This window comes from Artemia sp. Qi Xiang Cuo, chromosome 2 (assembly GCF_049724085.1).
Source record: "Artemia sp. Qi Xiang Cuo chromosome 2, ASM4972408v1, whole genome shotgun sequence".
In the NCBI taxonomy this organism is placed as follows: domain Eukaryota; kingdom Metazoa; phylum Arthropoda; class Branchiopoda; order Anostraca; family Artemiidae; genus Artemia; species Artemia sp. Qi Xiang Cuo.
Genome location: NC_142795.1, coordinates 42,796,765 through 42,815,986, shown reverse-complemented (window position 1 = coordinate 42,815,986; position 19,222 = coordinate 42,796,765). Strand labels below are relative to the sequence as shown.

General features: G+C 33.8%; 1 protein-coding gene across 1 annotated transcript in view; it reads right to left on the bottom strand.

Moving 5' to 3' along the window:
* Positions 1-19,222, bottom strand: part of LOC148955254 (periostin-like) — a 286,642-nt gene that overhangs the window by 245,022 nt on the left and 22,398 nt on the right. Inside the window, exon 3 of the mRNA XM_089108124.1 lies at positions 17,348-17,412. Within this exon, the coding sequence (XP_088964250.1) occupies positions 17,348-17,412 (65 nt within the window). The remainder of the gene's footprint in view (positions 1-17,347; positions 17,413-19,222) is intronic.

The following is a 19,222-nucleotide window of genomic DNA, read 5'->3' as shown; positions in this document are numbered from 1 at the left end:
CAACTCTTGCCCCAGGCTGTGGGGGTTTGTTTCAACTCCAAAAGCCTCGTTATATGATATTTAGACTATTCTGAATAGAATGGCTATCTAAAAATTTCTATTTGATGCATTTTGGGACAATACGACGTGTAGGTGGGGGGAGAGGGGGGTAGCTGCCCTCAAATCACTTGGACTCTTAAAAAGAGCACTAGAGCTTCGGATTACAAAATTCAATGAGCCCCATCTGAACTTTATATGGCCACACTTTCGAGAAAAACCTTATATACCCTCAGGGCATAATTTATAACCCTTGCCCTGAGGCTGGAGGGGGGTTAATTCTCAAAGACATAATTTCCGGAACTTTCAACTACCTTGAACACAATGGCTGTCTAAAAATTTTGACTGAAGGTGTTTTAGGAAATATTGGGGGGGAGGCAGTTGCCCTCCGATCACTTTTGACTGACAACAAAGGCACTAGTCCTCTCAATTTCCAATCGAATGATCCATTTTTGAAGTTTCTACGACAGCGCTTTCTATAAAAAAAAAACCTTCACATGCCCCAAAGACATAACTGTGGGGGTTGTCATCATCAAAGACATAATTTCCAGACTTTTTCAACTACTTTGAGCAAAATATAAAAATTTTGATCGGAAGTGTTAGGAGAAATGATGGGCGTGGGGGGGGGGGCATTCGCCTTCCGATTACTTTCGACTATCAACAGGGGCACTAGTCCTCTCTATTTTCAATGGAATGAGTACTTTTCGAAGTTTCCTACGTCAACGCTTTCTATAAAAACATTATATGCCCCCAGGGCTCAACTTACGACCTTTGCCCTGGGGGCTGTGTGGGGGGGGGGTCATCAACAAAAACATAATTTCCGGGTCTTTTAACCACGTTGAACAAAATGACTATCGCAAAATTTTGATTTGCTATATTTGAGGAAAGGGTGGGCGTGGGAGTGGGGTTAGTTGCCCTCCAATCACGTTTGATTACTGAAAATGTTTTTACGACACCACTTTCTATAAAATCTTATAAAATCTCAGGGCATAACTTACAACCCATGCCCTGAGGGCTGTGGGGGGGGGGGGGGTTGTAAACCGCAAAGACATAATTTCCAGACCTTTCAACTACGTTGTAAAAAATTTCTATCTCAAAATTTTGATTGGCTGTGTTTGAGGAAATGGTGGGTTAGTTGCCCTTCAATCACTTTTGACTATTAAAAAGGGCACTAGCCCTTTCAATTTCCAATTGAATGAGCCCTTTTTGAAGTTTCTACAACATAGTTTTCTATAAGAACCTTATATGCCCCCAGGGCATAACTTACAACCCTTGCTCTGAGGGCTGTAGGGGGGTGTCATCCTTAAAGACCTAATTTCCAAAACTTTCAACTACGTTGAATAAGATGGCTATCTAAAAATTTTTATTGGATGTGTTTGGGAAAAAGTTGGCGTGAGAGGGGGGTTAGTTGCCCTCAAATCACTTTCGACTATAAAAAAAAGGTACCAGCCCTTTGAAGTTCCAATCGAATGAGCCCTTTTTCAAGTTTCTACGAAAAAGATTTCAGTAAAAACCTTATATGCCTCAGTGCAAAACTTATAAGCCTTGCCATGAAGAATGTGGGGGGAGTGTCCTGCTCAAAGGCATAATTTCTAAGACTTTCAACTGCGTTGAACAAAATTGCTGTCTCAAAATTTTGATTGGATGTGTTTGGGGAAATGGTGGGCTTGGAAGGGGTGTTAGTTGCCTTCCAATCAATTTTGACTATAAAAAAGGGCACTAGCCATTTCAATTTCCAATCGAATGAGCTCTTTTTGAAGTTTCTACGACAACGCTTTCTATAAAAACCTATATGCTTCCAGGGCATAACTTAAAACCCTTGTTCTGAGGGTTAAGGGGGGGGGGGGTTGTCATCCTCAAAGACGACTTTCAACTTGTTTGAAAAAAATGGATATCTCAAAATTTTGATTGGATGTGTTTGGGGTAAAGGCGGGCGGGAGAGGGGGTTTAGCTGCTTTCCAAACATTTTCAACAATTAAAAAGGGCACTAGCCCTTTGAATTTCCAATCGAATGAGCCTTTTTTGAAGTTTCTTCGACAGCGCTTTTTATAAAAACCTTATATGCCCCAAGGGCATAACTTACAATCCTTGACCCTGAGGGCTGTGGGGGAGTGTCCTCCTCAAAAACATAATTTCTGTCGGGAAATCAACTACGCTGAACAAAATGGCTGTCTCAAAATTTTTATTAGATGTGTTTGGAGAAATGGTGAGCGTGGGACGGGTGTTAGTTGCCCTTCAATCACTTTTGACTATTAAAAAGGGCACAAGCCACTTCAATTTCAATCGAATGAGCCCTTTTCGAAGTTTCTACGACAGCTCCTTTTATACGAAGTGCCCTGGTCTAAAGTAAAAAAAATTATTTTTTACATTGAAAAAGGAGCCATTGAAAAAAGAGAATACAAGGCAATTAGTTCGATGGAGACGTCCGTTCAAAGGTACCGAGTTCAAAATTAATAATAAAGATAAAAAATACAGGTAAAAGTCCTCAGAAAAATATAAGACACCCACCTTAAAATCAAACAGTAGTATGAAAGAGGTACTTATCTTTATCAATGGTGAAATGAAAACTGAACAAAAACCCTGGTGTTAAATGGCTATTTCAACCCTCAATTGGGAACTTCATTTATGTAATGTTTTTTTAATGCTAATCCCTTTCTTGTACATTATTAAAAATATGGTTTTGTCCTGACATTTGAGAAACAGAAATGTCCTTGGCACCAAAATGTTCAAAAAAATTCACATAATAACATATTCAAAATCAGCAGTGCAAAAATACTCCTTTTTTCAGGTAAAATAGGGGAAAGGGGGGGATCTTTAACTTAAATTTCTACACTATTTTCTGGATTGAGAGGTTTTCCCTATTATTTTGAGTTTTCCACCCAAGCAAGGTGAGATTGGAATGAAAAATCAGAATCTCAATTTGTGCAGTATTTTGTAGATTAAAAGGTCCTTTTCTCTTAAATCAAGTCATTGGAGACCGAAAAAAACATCAAAATTGAAAATCTCCATCACTTAGTACCCCATTTCTACCCTAAAAGAGGTTAAAAGAGGTAAAAATACAATTTGTGATATTATAATAATATAACATATAATTCTAAAAAATATATATAATATAAGGGACCAAAAGGGGTAAAAATACTATTTGTGGTCTTAAAATAACACAATATATAATTAAAAAAAACTTATGATTGAAAGATAATTTCCTATTAATTCAAGTCTGAGGGCACCAAAAAAACGTCAGAATTGGAAAATCATATCGCTTAGTGCTCCATTTCCACCGAAGCAAGGTCAGAGGGGGATGCAAAATCAGATTAGTGATTTTTACAGCATTCGGAGAATTGAAAGGTCGTTTCCATTTAATTCAAGTCTAGGGAGACCAAAAAGACACAAGAACTGAAAATTTCATCACTTAGTACCCCATTTCCACCATAGAAGATATAAGAAGAGGTAAAAATACTATTTGTTGCATTATAATAATATAAATAATTAAAAATATATACAATTTAAGATCGTTTCCTATTAACTCAAGTCTGAGGACACCGACAATGACATCAGAATTGGAAAATTCGATTGCTTAGTACCCTAGCAAGGTCAGAGGGGAGTCAAAAATCCGAATCTCAATTTGTATATTTTGTGGACTGAAAGGTCGTTTCCTTTTAATTCAACTCTTGGGAGACCGAAAATAACACCAAAATAGAGAATTCATCACTTAGTACCCCAGTTCCACCATAGGCGAGGTCAGAAGGAGTAAAAATATTATTTCTGGCATTATAATGGTATAATAAATAACTAAAAAAAGGGGAAATAGGGTGGAAAATGACGGAATTTTTCAATGCTGATGTCATTTTCCGTCTTCCCCGACTTCAATGAAAAGAAAACGATTTTCAATCCACCACATACTGCACAACTTAAGATTCTGGTTTTTAACACCCCCCACCCTCCCGGATCTTCCTTGGGTGGAAGTTGGGTATTAAGTGATGAAATATTATAATTCTGTTTTCATTCTCGGTCTCCCCGGACTTGAATCAATAAGGAACGACCTTTCAAAGTAGAAAGTATTGTAGAAATTTAAATTCCAGGTTTCATCCCCTTTTCCCCTCTTTTCCCTGAAAAAATTTGTATTTCTGCAGTGCTGATTTTAACCTATTTTAGATATAATATTTCGCATTTTTTTTTTTTTACATTTCGGTGCCAAAAATATATATTTTTCTCAATGCCAAGATTTGGCCTTTTTTGTAGTTTTCTGGACTAAATGGTAAATGGATCGCTTACATGGTATTATCAGATATTCTTTTAGGTTGCGAACTATGATTTTGTGAAATAAAATACTAAAAAGCTCAGAGTATCAGTTATAGTAGTATATGCCCCTGTAGAACCGACTGACGGAGATACAGGTGACTCAGATGAATTTTAGTTACAGTTACAGGAGTAAACAGACAGGGTTCCAGGTAGACACATAATGTTTTTACAGGGAGATTTTAACATCCAGGCCAGTAGAAACAGGGATAGATGATACTCTAGCGTTGGTAAATCTGTTGTAGGAAAAGAAAACAGTAATGGATACAGACTTTTGCAATTATGTAGGTATAACAATCTTGTTATAACCAATACGGTGTTTGGTCATAAAAGGGTTCATAAGTTAACATGACATTCACGTGATGGTAAGACAGCAAACCTTATTGATTATGTTATTGTAAACCGAAGACTAGCAGAATCAATACAAGATACTAGGGTATACAGGAGTGCCGTTATTGATGTTAAGAGCAAAGATGACAACCTAGTAGTGTCAAGGGTTAATTTAAAGCTGAAATATCGGAAGGGTAACTACCTCCCGGGAAGTTATGATGTTCGTAGACTCCAGGATAAGAATTTGATATAAACTTTCCAGGAACAGTTGAATGCTAAACATGAGAGTTTAAAATTTGATAATCTGGAAGATGGTTGGAATAATTTTAGAAAAATAATTTGTGAAGTTGCTGAAGGTGTCTTAGGGAAGAAAGCTTGAACTGCAGCTAAGAATACTAGTGAAAAAGCTTTGTGTTTTATAAAAAGGAGATAGGACTTGTACAAGAATTACCTTAGTGATAGATCATATGAAAACAAAAGGAATGTAAAGAAAGTGGAGAAAGTATTAAAATATGAATTAAGGAGGTGTGAAATAGAGGCCATGGATAAAATTGCCGAGGATCTGGAAGCAGCTAGATGGCATAATAGTAAAATATTGTACTGGTATGTTAACAAATTGAGAGGGAGTAGTCAATGCAGACTTGCCCCAGTTAAAGATAGGAATGGGGCCGCAATTAGCTATAAGGAAAAAACTAAAGAGAGATGGGCCGAACATTTTGAGAATTTACTTAACCGAGATAGAGATGAAGGAAGAGATATAGAGGAAAATGAAAAAGTTTGTGATACCTTGGATGTGAAGGAAGATTTGTTTTGTGAGGAGGAATTAGTGACAGTACTAAAAGGACTAAAAAGTAATAAAGCTCCATGTGCTGATAAGGTATTAAATGAGTTTCTTAAATATGGTGGCTCTGAGGTTGAAAATAAGTTACTGAAGAATGTGAATATAATTTTTGAAAAAGGGAAAGTACCTAACGATTTTAGGAAAACTTTAATTAAGCCACTTTATAAGAAGGTGATAAAAGTGAGTGTGGTAATTATCGAGGAATTAGTCTGGTCTCTGTAGGTAGTAAAATACTTAGTAATATGATACTTTTTAGACTGAGAGATGCCGTAGAAAGTTTTAAGAGAAGAACAGTGCGGTTTTAGAAAAGGTAGAGGATGTGTCGACCTAATTTTCACTCTTAGGTTAATAATTGAGAAGTGCCTGAGTTTTCAAACAGCTTCTGTCCTCAGTTTTATAGATTATGAGCAAGCGTTCGATTCTGTTGATAAAAGAGCTTTAGTAAAGGTATTATCCTTGTATTAAAGTGGTTAGTGCTATGTACGAGAATAAAACTGCTGCGGTTAAGGTAGCAAATAAGGTTAGCAGCTGGATTTGTATTAAATCAGGAGTTAAGCATGGTTGTGTTCTATCCCCCTTTATATGGATTATTTTGATGGACTTTGTCTTAAGGAGCACAGGAAAGGCAATGGGAGACCATGGAATCAAATGGGAGTCTCCTGGACTTAGATTATGCTGATGATTTAAGCATCCTAGATGAAAGTGTGAGCAAAATGAATGAAGTTTTAGAGGTTTTGCGAGTTCAGGGTACTAGAATAGGTTTGAAACTTAATTTTAAAAAGACTAAGTCACTAATTCTAGGAATAAGTGAAGATGAAAAGGTGAAGTAGGGGAATGAAAAGATTGATCAGCTTCACTTACCTTGGTAGTATAACTAGTAAAGATAGTTAGAGCAGTGAAGATGTCAAAAGTAAAATAGCCAAGGCTCGGTGTTTTTTCACAGTTCAAAAAAGTTTGGAAAAATAAGAAGATACGTTGGCAAACCGAGATTAGAATATTAGAAGCTACAGTGATGACAGTGGTCAAATATGGCTCTGAAGCATGGGCGCTCCGAAAAGCGGATGGAGATTTGCTAGATGTTTTCCAGAGAAATTGCTTAAGAATTGTTCTGGATACACGACTGACTGACCGTATTTCAAACAATAGGCTATACAAAAATGTGGTTCAATACCGCTCTCTAGGGCTATAATGAAAGAAAGGTTGAGGTGTCTAGGGCACGTTGTGCGGATGAAGGATGACAGATTGCCGAAGATTGTTCTTTTCGGCCAACTGTCTAAGGCTAAACGGAAAGCAGGTCGTCCTTGTCTGGGGTGGGAGGACATCATAAAGAAATTTTTAAATGAAATGGGAACTTCATGGGTGGGCGTAAAAAGGGAGGCTTTGAATAGATTGGGATAAAGAAGGAGTGTGCGTAGCTGTGTTGGCCTCAGGCGGCTTGGTGCTGCGGTGAGTTGTTAGTAGTAGTAGTAGTCAAATACTACGAAAGATCGGAATTCATCACCAGATTATGAATGGAGCTGAGATTAGTTTCCGCAGTGTTAAACAGTCCATAGTATGAGTAGATAGCCTCGTCTGGATAACACGGTGGCCATAGGAGAATCACTGAACCGTATCAAGGCCAAGTACTTTTGAGGATCTATGAACCGTATCAAGGCTAGACGCTCTTGAATGGCACTCTAGCCTTGAAAGATATTAGTGCAATGACTTAGTTACAAAATTGATTCTATGAGTTTTATGGCTTTCATACATCATTGTGCCGTATGAATTAGAGTGGTTTCAACTTTCAAGTTTCAGAGTCAATAAATTCTTATACAATCGATTTCTTTGGCCTTGAGTGTTTTGCTATTTATTGTTATATGAATAAATTTTATATTTGAGTTGGATGAATAGATCCACATTTTCATAGGACTCCGGCATTAAGTGAGTATAAAGTGGGATCTTCAAAGCATTATATTAAAAGCCAGCGAGAATAGAATTTCGATATAGAAATTCCTAACAAACCTTGGATATCCAGGACAATCCCTAGAAATCAAGTAGTGAGGGAGTTATGGATTTGACGACGCCCATAGAGGTAGGCTATACTATCGGAGTTACTACAAATTCTCCTTACAAAATACAAAATGCGTTTCGTGCTCTTTTCTATACAAATAAAAATCGATGAAAATAAATCCAGTAGTGAAGGGGTTATGGGTTTGACGACGCCCATAGTGGGTATATTATTAGAGCTACTACAAAAAGTCGTATACATTTTAGGCAATGATAAGACAGCCCTTAGTTATTAATGACACAATCTTCAAAGGCCTCAATGCTCTTCAGCCCCACCCCACCCCCCAATTTTAGCCCCCCCAGACACCTCTTTTTTGTACTTTTTTACCTTTCTTTATCTTTTTTAAAACTTTTTTTGCATAGAAATTTTTTTAATTTTTTCGTGTCATAAAATGACATGAAAAATACTTAAAACCAAAAAAAGTCACATTTAATATTTTCGAAATACGAAATGAGAATGATATAGATATGATAGTTGTGATTTTTACTATTAGAAAAATAATGTTTGTAGTAACTTCTTTCTTTGGACTGAATTTCTTTTTACTTATAAATTATTCAACTTTTATTATTATTTTTTTGTTTTATACTGCTGTAACAGTGGTACACTATGGCTGGTTTACGAACCTAGTTTATTGTATGTTTTCAACTAGTGTTGTTGTACATTGGAAGCATAAACGTTTGCATCATATTAAAAAATGAAGATGAAATATTCGAAGAAAGTGTGTGCACATGATAAACTCATCGTTGTGTTGAATGCTGGCAAAGACAAATATTTGAACTCTGAAACAAGCAATGGTGGGAATCTTATTGGAAGTATATGCGTGCAATGTCATGACAGTAAGAAATTAAATTTTTTTGGACTACCGAGACAATTCAACAATACTCATGGTGCATATTCAAGAGTAAGATATCCAAAGATGATAGTGCTCAAAGAGATTGCAAACATAAAACTAATAGATGCCGATGAGGGTCAACTTCTTGCTCATTTTTCTGGCAACAGGTTACCTGTTGATAAATCATATCGTCATCTTTCGGGTATTAGTATTCAACGGATGAGAAGACAGGCGTAATCTTCTAGCAATATCATAAACCATATCTTAGTACCAGAACTGTTACCTGTGTAAAAATAATGCGATAATAGACAGTTAAATCGCATGCAAAACAAAAAGGGCATTGGCAAAAAATATAACTAAAGAATATGAAGATGAACTAGTGGAAAATTAAGCGCAGGTGAATATTATTAGTACCATTGATCATATACCAACAAATATAGTCAATGAACCCAATAATATAAAAGACGAAACGCATATTGAGCCTGTAGGTGATGCCGCAATAAAAATTGTGAATGACTCAAAATGGATTAATGATTATTCTACTGATTACAAACTAGCAGAAAAGAATACCTACACTCTCAAGAAAGAACAGAATGAATTATTTTATGGAAGAGATTCAAAATGTCCAAAGTTGTTCAATAATATTAATAATATACAATAATGTATGTACAATATTTTTGTGTTAATATTTCTACTTGTTGTTATTTCAATAAAAATATTTATGCATATCTTTGTTATTTGACCATTATTTTAAGGGTACGCTAGCACGTCAAACGTATAAAATGTTTATTAAAAAGTCGGAGATGTAATAAAAGGAATTTTAAGACATAGATACTACTAACAGGGCTCATATAAGGTATATTAGAATCTGAGATATGTTAACAGGGCTTTTGCCAAAGTCTGAGAGAGATTAAATGATCAAATATTTTTTTCTCGTTTTATTGAAAAATTCAGAATCCAAGTATAACTTTTTCTATCTTCTACGGAAAAATTATGAAAATAACTTGAATTTTTTTTTCTCTTCTTTTAGAAAATTCAGAACTGAAATGGAAATTGTTCTCTTCTTTGGAAAAACTCAGAATTGAACTTGAACTTTTCTTCACTTCGTTGAGAAAACTCAGAACTAAAGTGGCACTTTTTCTCTTCTTTGGAAAAATTAAGAAATTAACTGTAACTTTTTTTATTTTTCTTTTAGAAACTTCAGAAGAGAACTTGAACTTTCCTTCACTTCTTTGAGAAAACTCAGAATTAAAATGGAACTTTTTCTCTTCTTGAGAGAAAATTAAGAATAGAACTTGGATTTTTCTTTACTTTTTTGAGAAAAATCAGAACTAAAGTAAAACTGTTTATGTTCTTGGGGAAAAATTTAGAATCGAAGTATAGCTTTTTCTATCTTCTATGAAAACATTCAGAACAGAATTTCAATTTTTTCTCTTCTTTGAGAAAAGTCAGAACTGAAGTGGAACCTTTTTCTCTTCTTTGGAAAAATTTAGAATTGAACTGTAACTTTTTTCTCTTCTATGAGAAAATTCAGAAGAGAGCCTGAACTTTTCTTCACTTCTTCAAGGAAACTCAAAACTAAAGTGGACGTTTTTCTCCTCTTGGGAAAAATTCAGAAAAGATCTTGAGCTTCTTTTCACTTCTTTGAGGAAACTCAGAATTAAAGTGGAACTTTTTCACTTCTTGGGAAAAAATACAAAATCGAAGCATAAGTTTTTTCTATCATCTATGAAAAAATACATAACCGAACCTGAAACTTTTTTTCTCTTCTTTGAGAATGTTCAGAACGGAAGTGGAACTTCTTTCTCCTCTTTGGAAAAATTCAGAATTGAACTGTAACCGTTTTTTCTTTTTTGAGGAAAAATTCAGAAGACAACTTGAACATTTCTTCACTTTTTTGAGAAAACTCAGAACTAAACTGGAACTTTTTTTCTTCTTTAGGAAAAATTCAAATCAAAGTATAACGTTTTCTGTCTTCTACGGAAACATTCAGAAAAGAACTTCAGTTTTTCTCTTCTGTGAGAAAAGTCATAACTGAAGTGTGGAACCTTTTTCTCTTCTTTGGAAAAACTCAGAAGGGAACAGTAATTTTTTTTCCTCTTCTTTGAGAAAATCCAGAAGAGAACTTGAACTTTTCTTCATTTCTTCGAGAAAACTCAGAACTAAAGTGGGACTTTTTGTCCTCTTGGGGAAAAATTCAGAAGAGATCTTGGACTTCTCTTCACTTTTTTGAGAAAAATCCAAATTAAAGTGGAACTTTTTCACTTCTTGGGGAAAAATTCTAAATCGAAGCATAACTTTTTCTATCATCTATGAAAAAATATCGAACAAAGCCTGAAATTCCTGAAATTCTGTGGATACATTCAGAACAGAACTTCATTTTTTTCTCTTCTTTGAAATGCTTCAGAACGGAAGTAAAACTATATTCCTCTTATGTAAATAAATTTAGAATGATACTGTAACTTTTTTTTCTTCTTTGGGAAAAATCAAAAAGAACTAACTTTCTTTCACTTCTTTGAGAATACTTGGAATTAAAATGGAACGTTTTTGTCTTATTGGGAAAAAAATTCAGAAGAGAAACTTGAAATTTTTTACACTTCTTTGAGAAAACTTATAATTAAAGTTGGAACTGTTTCTCTTCTTCGGAAAACATTCAGAACCGAAGCATAACTTTTTCCATCTTCTACGGCAAAATTCAAAAGAGAACTTGAAATGTTTTTCCCATTTTTTGACAAAATTCAGAACTGAATTGGACCTGTTTTCTTTTTTGGAAAAATTCAGAATTGAACTAGATTTTTTTTTCTCTTCTTTGAAAAAATTCAGAAGAGAACTTGAACTTTTCTTTACTTCTTTCAGAAAATTCAGAATTAAAGTAGAGCTATTTCTCTTCTTGATTAAAATTCAGTTGATAACTTGAACTTTTCTTCACTTCTTTGAGAAAACTCAGAGTTAAAGTGGAAATTTTTCTCTTCTAGGGGAAAAATTCAAAATCGAAATACAACTTTTTCCATCTTCTACGAAAATATTCAGAAAAGAACTTCAAATTTTTTTCTCTTCTTTGGGAAAGTTCAGAATTGAATTGGAACTTTTTTCAATTCTTTGGAAAAATTCAAAGTTGAACTGTAACTTATTTTCTCTTCTTTGAGAAAATTTAGAAGAGAACTTGAACTTTTCTTTACTTCTTTGAAAAAAGTCAGAATTAAAGTAGAAGTTTTTCTCTTCTTGAGGAAAAAATCAGAATCAAAGTATAACTTCTTTCATTTTCTACGGAAAAATTAAGAACACAACATGAAATTTTTTCTCTTCTTTGATAAAATCCAGAACTGAAGTTGAATTTTTTTCTTCTTTGGAAAAAATCAGAATTGAACTAGAATTTTTTTCTCTTTTTTGAAAAAAAAATCAGAGATAACTTGAATTTTTTTTCACTTCTTTGAGAAAACTCAGAATTAAATTCAAACTCTTTCTCTTCTTGGAGAAAAATTCAGAAGAAACTAGAGCTTTTCTTCCCTTCTTTGAGGAAACTCAGAGTAAAGTAGAACTTTTTATCTTCTTGTGGAAAAATTTAGAAATCAAAGCTATAACTTATTCTATCTTCTACGGAAAAATTCAGAAGAGAACTTGAAATTTTCTTCGCTTTTTTGAAAAAAACAGAATTAAAGTGGAACTTTTTCTCTTCTTCGAGAAAAATTCAGAGTTCTGATAAAATTCAGAGTCAAAGTTGAATTTTTCTCTTCTTTGGAAAAACTAAGAATTGAACTGTGACTTTTTTCTCTCCTTTGAGATAATTTTGAACTTACATGGAACTTTTTCGTCTTTGGGAAAACTCAGAACTGAAGTGTAACTTCTTTTCTCTTCTTCTTAAGAAATTTAGAATCGAAGTTTAACATCCAGCCGTGTGTCATTAGCCTTCAAAACCTGTTTTGCTGATCCTGAATTTTCCCCAAGAAGAAAAAGAGTTCCACTTTAATGCTGTTTTCTTAAAGAAATGAAGAAAAATTCAAGTTCACTTCTGAATTTTCTCAAGGAAGAGAAAAGTTAAACTTTAATTCTGCGTTTTCTCAAACAAGTAAAGAAAAGTTCAAGTTCTCTTCTGAATTTATCCCCAGGAAGAGAAAAGATCCACTTTAATTCTGAGTTTTCTCAAAGAAGTGAAGAAAAGTTGAAGTTCTCTTCTGAATTTTTTCAAAGAAGAGAATAAAATTTCCCGTTCTGTTGTGAATTTTTCCATAGAAGATAGAAAAATTTATACTTCGAATCTGAAAATTTCCCCAAGAATTGAAAAAGGTCCAATTTAATTCTGAGTTTTCTCAAAGAAGTGAAGAAAAGTTAAAGTTCTCTTCTGAATTTTTTCAAAGAACAGAAAAAAATTTACAATTCAGTTCTGAATTTTTTCAAAGAAGAGAAAAATTTCCATTTCAGTTCTGAATTTTCTAAAAAGAACAGAAACCATTTCAAATTATGTTCTGAATTTTTCCGTTGAAGATAGAAGAAGTTATACTTCGATTCTGAATTTTTCCCCAAGAAGAGAAAACGTTCTACTTTAATTCTGATTTTTCAAAAAGAAGTGAAGAAATGATCAAGTTCTCTACTGAATTTTTCCCCAATGATTTTTTTTCTCTTGTTTGAAAAAATTCAGAAGAGAACTTGAACTTTTCTTTACTTCTTTCAGAAAATTCAGAATTAAAGTAGAGCTATTTCTCTTCTTGATTAAAATTCAGTTGATAACTTGAACTTTTCTTCACTTCTTTGAGAAAACTCAGAGTTAAAGTGGAAATTTTTCTCTTCTAGGGGAAAAATTCAAAATCGAAATACAACTTTTTCCATCTTCTACGAAAATATTCAGAAAAGAACTTCAAATTTTTTTCTCTTCTTTGGGAAAGTTCAGAATTGAATTGGAACTTTTTTCAATTCTTTGGAAAAATTCAAAGTTGAACTGTAACCTATTTTCTCTTCTTTGAGAAAATTTAGAAGAGAACTTGAACTTTTCTTTACTTCTTTGAAAAAAGTCAGAATTAAAGTAGAAGTTTTTCTCTTCTTGAGGAAAAATTCAGAATCAAAGTATAACTTCTTTCATTTTCTACGGAAAAATTAAGAACACAACATGAAATTTTTTCTCTTCTTTGATAAAATCCAGAACTGAAGTTGAATTTTTTTTCTTCTTTGGAAAAAATCAGAATTGAACTATAATTTTTTTTCTCTTTTTGAAAAAAAAATCAGAGATAACTTGAATTTTTTTTCACTTCTTTGAGAAGACTCAGAATTAAATTCAAACTCTTTCTCTTCTTGGAGAAAAATTCAGAAAAAACTAGAGCTTTTCTTCCCTTCTTTGACGAAACTCAGAGTAAAGTAGAACTTTTTATCTTCTTGTGGAAAAATTTAGAAATCAAAGCTATAACTTATTCTATCTTCTACGGAAAAATTCAGAAGAGAACTTGAAATTTTCTTCGCTTCTTTGAAAAAAACAGAATTAAAGTGGAACTTTTTCTCTTCTTCGGGAAAAATTCAGAGTTCTGATAAAATTCAGAGTCAAAGTTGAATTTTTCTCTTCTTTGGAAAAACTAAGAATTGAACTGTGACTTTTTTCTCTCCTTTGAGAAAATTTTGAACTTACATGGAACTTTTTCGCCTTTGGGAAAACTCAGAACTGAAGTGTAACTTCTTTTCTCTTCTTCTTAAGAAATTTAGAATAGAAGTTTAACATCAAGCCGTATGTCATTAGCCTTCAAAACCTGTTTTTGCTGATCCTGAATTTTTCCCCAAGAAGAAAAAGAGTTCCACTTTAATGCTGTTTTCTTAAAGAAATGAAGAAAAATTCAAGTTCACTTCTGAATTTTCTCAAGGAAGAGAAAAGTTAAACTTTAATTCTGCGTTTTCTCAAACAAGTAAAGAAAAGTTCAAGTTCTCTTCTGAATTTATCCCCAGGAAGAGAAAAGATCCAATTTAATTGAGTTTTCTCAAAGAAGTGAAGAAAAGTTGAAGTTCTCTTCTGAATTTTTTCCAAGAAGAGAAAAAAAGTTACAATTCAATTCTGAATTTTTTCAAAGAAGAGAAAAATTTCCATTTCAGTTCTGAATTTTCTAAAAAGAACAGAAACCATTTCAAATTATGTTCTGAATTTTTCCGTTGAAGATCGAAAAAGTTATACTTCAATTCTGGATTTTTCCCCAAGATCAGAAAACGTTCTACTTTAATTCTGATTTTTCTCAAAGAAGAGAAGAAAAGATCAAGTTCTCTACTGAATTTTTCCCCAAGAACAGAAAAAGTTCTACTTTAATTCTTATTTTTCTCAAAGAAGTGAAGAAATTATCAAGTTCTCTACTGAAGCTCATCAAAGACGAGAAAGAAGTTACAGTTACATTCTTAATTTTCCCAAAGAAGAGAAAAAAGTTTCACTTCAGTTCTGAATTTTCTCAAAGCAGAGAAAAAGTTTCAATTTTGTTCTGAATTTTTCCATAGAAGATAGAAAATGTTATACTTCAATTCTGAATCTTTCTTTAGGAAGAGAAAAAATTATTTTCCATTTTCCATCCATTCATCTTTATATTTATTGTTGATATTGTCTGCCAATGCCCTTTTTATTTTGACACCAATTTTACTGTCCATTATCACATCGTTCTTACACAAGTAATAGTTCTAGCACGTCGACAAGATATGGTTCTATCATATTTCTAGAAGGGTACGCCTGTCTTCTTTTGACCTTCCGTTGAATACTAAAACCCAAAAGATGGCGATATGATTTATCAACATGTAACGTGTTGCCAGAAACATGAGCAAGATGTTGACCCTCGTCGTCAACTATTAGTTCTATGTTTGTATTCTCTTTGAGCACTGTCATCTCTGGACATAGCTAGTTGAATTGTTTTGTTAGTCCAAACAAATTTAATCTCTTACTCTTGAATTTATTCTCATGACAATGCACGCATACATTTCTAATAAGATCCCCACTATTGCTTTTTTCATAGTTCAAATATTTGTCTTGGTCAGCATTCAACACAGCGATGACTTTATCTTGTGCCCATACTTTCTTCCAATATTTCATCTTCATTTTTTTAATATGATGCAAGCGTTTATGCTTCCAATGTACAAAAACATTGATTAAAAACATAAAATAAACAAGGTAGGGTCGATAACCAGCCATAGAGTACCACTTGTACAGCCACACAAATAAAATAATAACAAAAGTTGAATAATTAACAAGTCCAAAAAAATTCAGTCCAAAAAAGGAAAATTTTTACTACAAACATTATTTTTCTAATAGTAAAAATCAAAACTAACATATCTGTATCATTCTCATTTCATATTTCGAAAATACTAAATGTGATTTTTTTTGTTTGAAGTATATTTCATGTCAATTTATGACATAAAAAAAAGTTGAAATTTTTTTATGTTTAAAAAAGTTAAAAAACAAGTTAAAAAGTTAAAAAAACAATTACAGAAAGAGAGGGGGCAAAAAGTGGGGGGGGGGGTGTGGAGAATTGGGACCTTTGGAGGTTGGGTCATCGATGACTAAGGGCTTTAGTATCATTGTCTAAAAATGTATACGACCTTTTTGTAGTAGCTTTAATAGCATATCCACTATGGCGTCGTCAAATCCGTAACCCCCTCACTACTGGATTTATTGTCATCGAAATTTTTGTGTAAAACGGAGCACAAAACGTATTTTGCAAGAAGTATTTTTAGTAGCTCCAATAGTATAGCCTACCCCCTATGGGTGTCGTCAAATCCATAACTGCCTGACTACTTGATTTCTATTAATTATTCTGGATTTTTAAGGTTTGTCCTGATTTCTATATTCAAATTCTATTCTAGGCGCCTTTTAATATAATGCATTTTAAATCCCCCTTTATATATACTCAATGTAGGAGTCCTATAAAAATTTAAATTCATTTCATTCAAACCAAATATAAAATTGATTCATATAACTATCAATGGTAAAACACTCAAGGCCAAAGAGATCGATTGTACAAAATTTTATTGGCTCCAGTGCAATGAAACATGAAAGTTGAAGCCACTCTATTTCATAGGGCCCAATGATGCATGAGAGCCATAGAACTCTCGGAATCTATTGTGCAACTAAGTCATTGCACTACTATCTCTCAAAGTTAGAGAGTACAATGACATTTAAAAGCGTCCGGCCTTGATACGGTTCACAGATTCTCAAAAGTACCTGGCCCTGATACGGTTCAGTGATTCTCCTATGGCCACCGTGTTATCCAGACGAGGCAATCTACTAATAGGAACTAAAACAAGGAGCGACTAGAGCTAATAGTAACCGAAACTCTACTAGTAGTCACCACAGAAGCAGTTTGTAGTAGCAGTAGTATTAGCGGTAGTAGTAGTAGCAGTAGTGGCAATAATAGTAGCAGTAGCAGTAGCGTGCAAATATTCCTTTTTGGTCAATCGGTCATCCCTATCCTCATTCCCTAAAAGTTCCAATCTAATACCCTCGGCCATTCTTGAGTTAAACCCTTTTGACAACCTGTATGTATATAACGGGTTTTGATTTTGTTCAACACTTCCCTACACATTCTTTAAAAGCTTTACCTGAATACCCTTGGCATTTTTGATCTCTAAAGGTCAAGCATGCCCCCTTTCGAAATAACACACACTAATTTGGATAGTTCGCAACCCTTGCCCCAAGAGCAGTTGGCTCCAAGGCCTTGGGAGAATGAGATCCTCAGATACATAGTTACTGGACCTTTCAACTTTGTTGAGCAAATGGCTATCTCAGACTTGTATTCGATATCTTTGGGCAATTAACAGGCGTGGGAGGGAGGTTTGTTCCCCACCAATCCCTTTTGACTCCTAAAAAGGGCCCTAGAACTTTCAATTTCCAACCAAATGAGCTCCTTTGGAAGTGGACACACAAGCAGGTTACATGAACCCGTATAACATTAAAAGGATAACGATCCTCCAAAGTCATTACTTGCGCATAGGGTCAAAGTCAATTTGTAAATATTATTACCTCCACTACATCCTTCGGTTCCATTAATTCTTTCAAATCCTTCGCAACATTCATACCTTATTAATCTAGAAAGAGAAAAAAGATATGTTAACTATAGAAACAAAGTTCTAAAAGATTTAACACTGTAAATAGCAAAGTCAGGCACATACCGATAAATTTATTTCTGCGGCCCTATATTGCAAGAAAAAAGCTAAATTTGTCAAAAGCACAAAATACAGGTGAATTACATGACAGTTTTAGAAACGTTATTATTTAAATTATAGAAAGATTAAAATTTCACAAGAGGACTCCAAGCTTTCCTGCTTTTGTGCCAACATAGATCAATCGGGGAATAGTATATGAATTGTATTGTATTAACAGTTACAGTCCAGTCGTAATTCAATTTTACAAACCAAACAATAATACATCATAATTTAATGATGAAATCGATGCTTCCACTCTTGCTTCCACTACATCCTGGGCTTAAAGGTTTCTCCTTTGCAATTTGATTAGATTTTATTGTTTTGAAAAATAAAACAAATGTTTACTATATACAAATACTTAAAGCAATACAGGTAAAATAGACAAAGAGTTAGAAATCCTTAAACAGTAAACTCATCAGCACATCATTGTTTCAGTGTTTTAACCAGAGCTCCCGGTCAAGAAGCATTTCTTACAAATTCGTTAAGTTCTGAAAACTATTTTAATAATTGATTTAATTAAAATAGTTTTTTGTCCTATTTTGTAAGTGGTGCAACTGTTAAGCTTGTTTGGTATTTTTAAAATCTAAATTTGGCAGTAATATCCGAGGCTTCATTAGAAACGAACTAATACAACAGCCAATATACAATGGCTGGTACTTGCCTTTGTTCTACTGTAAGAAAACACTCTAGCTTTGACTAAGTAAAGAGCGAAGTATTTCCCACATAATTCTTTCTGTCGGTCAATTTGTGCGGACCATTTTGTTCAAAATAGTGTAAATGTCTAATAGATATGTGGCTGGGGATAATATGATCCTAGCAGCTTCATCCTAAATTCTGGCAATTGCACATTATTGACATAGATTTTCTATGACTACTACTAATACTACATTTAATAAATTATCCATCTGAGACTAAAAGAGCTGGGCAGCCCCCAACCTCTACCCCCACCTACTCTAAGCCTTACTCTGTACCTAATCCCATGAAGATATGATTTTCTTTAAATCCTTTCTCACTAGCTTTTCCCGTCCAATTCGTGAAACGGCCGTACGTTTCGTTTGGCCCTAGATGGATGGCCAAAAGTCACAGTCTGTTACGAACTTTCATTCTTCATCTGTAGAAAATGATCTAGCTCGCTTAGTCTTTATTTTGTTATATTTTGTTATAAATCATAACACATCTTCTTCAGCGTTTCGGAGCTCCCACGTTTACGGTCACACATGACCCTTGTCGTTCTATGAGGCTTCCTGTATTATAATCTTAGTTCCAAGGCGTATCTTCCTTTTCTTCCAAAGTTTTTTTTAGTTTATTTATTTATTTTAGTCAACACAGGAGAAAGCCAGAGGTTTGTCGCAGTACAAATACAAGGAACGACAGATCAGCAGCAACACTGCAAAACCCAAAACACAAAATATTATTCAGTAAGAAAACTGTAAAACTAACTATATTATAGAAACTGTTTTTTATAGAACTCAGTTTCAGCGAGAGTACTCTCAAATATTTGCACCGTTTGCGCAGACACTACGGTATCAGCTATTCTATTCCAAAGTTTTATGCTCCGTTAATAAAGCTACATTGACCTATTTTCTTGTGTACTCACGGCTGATACAGTTTATACAAGTTTTGTCGAGTGGCTTAATAATGAATAAGCTTGAAGAAATCAGCCCAGTCCATATTATCAACACCCTTCATAATA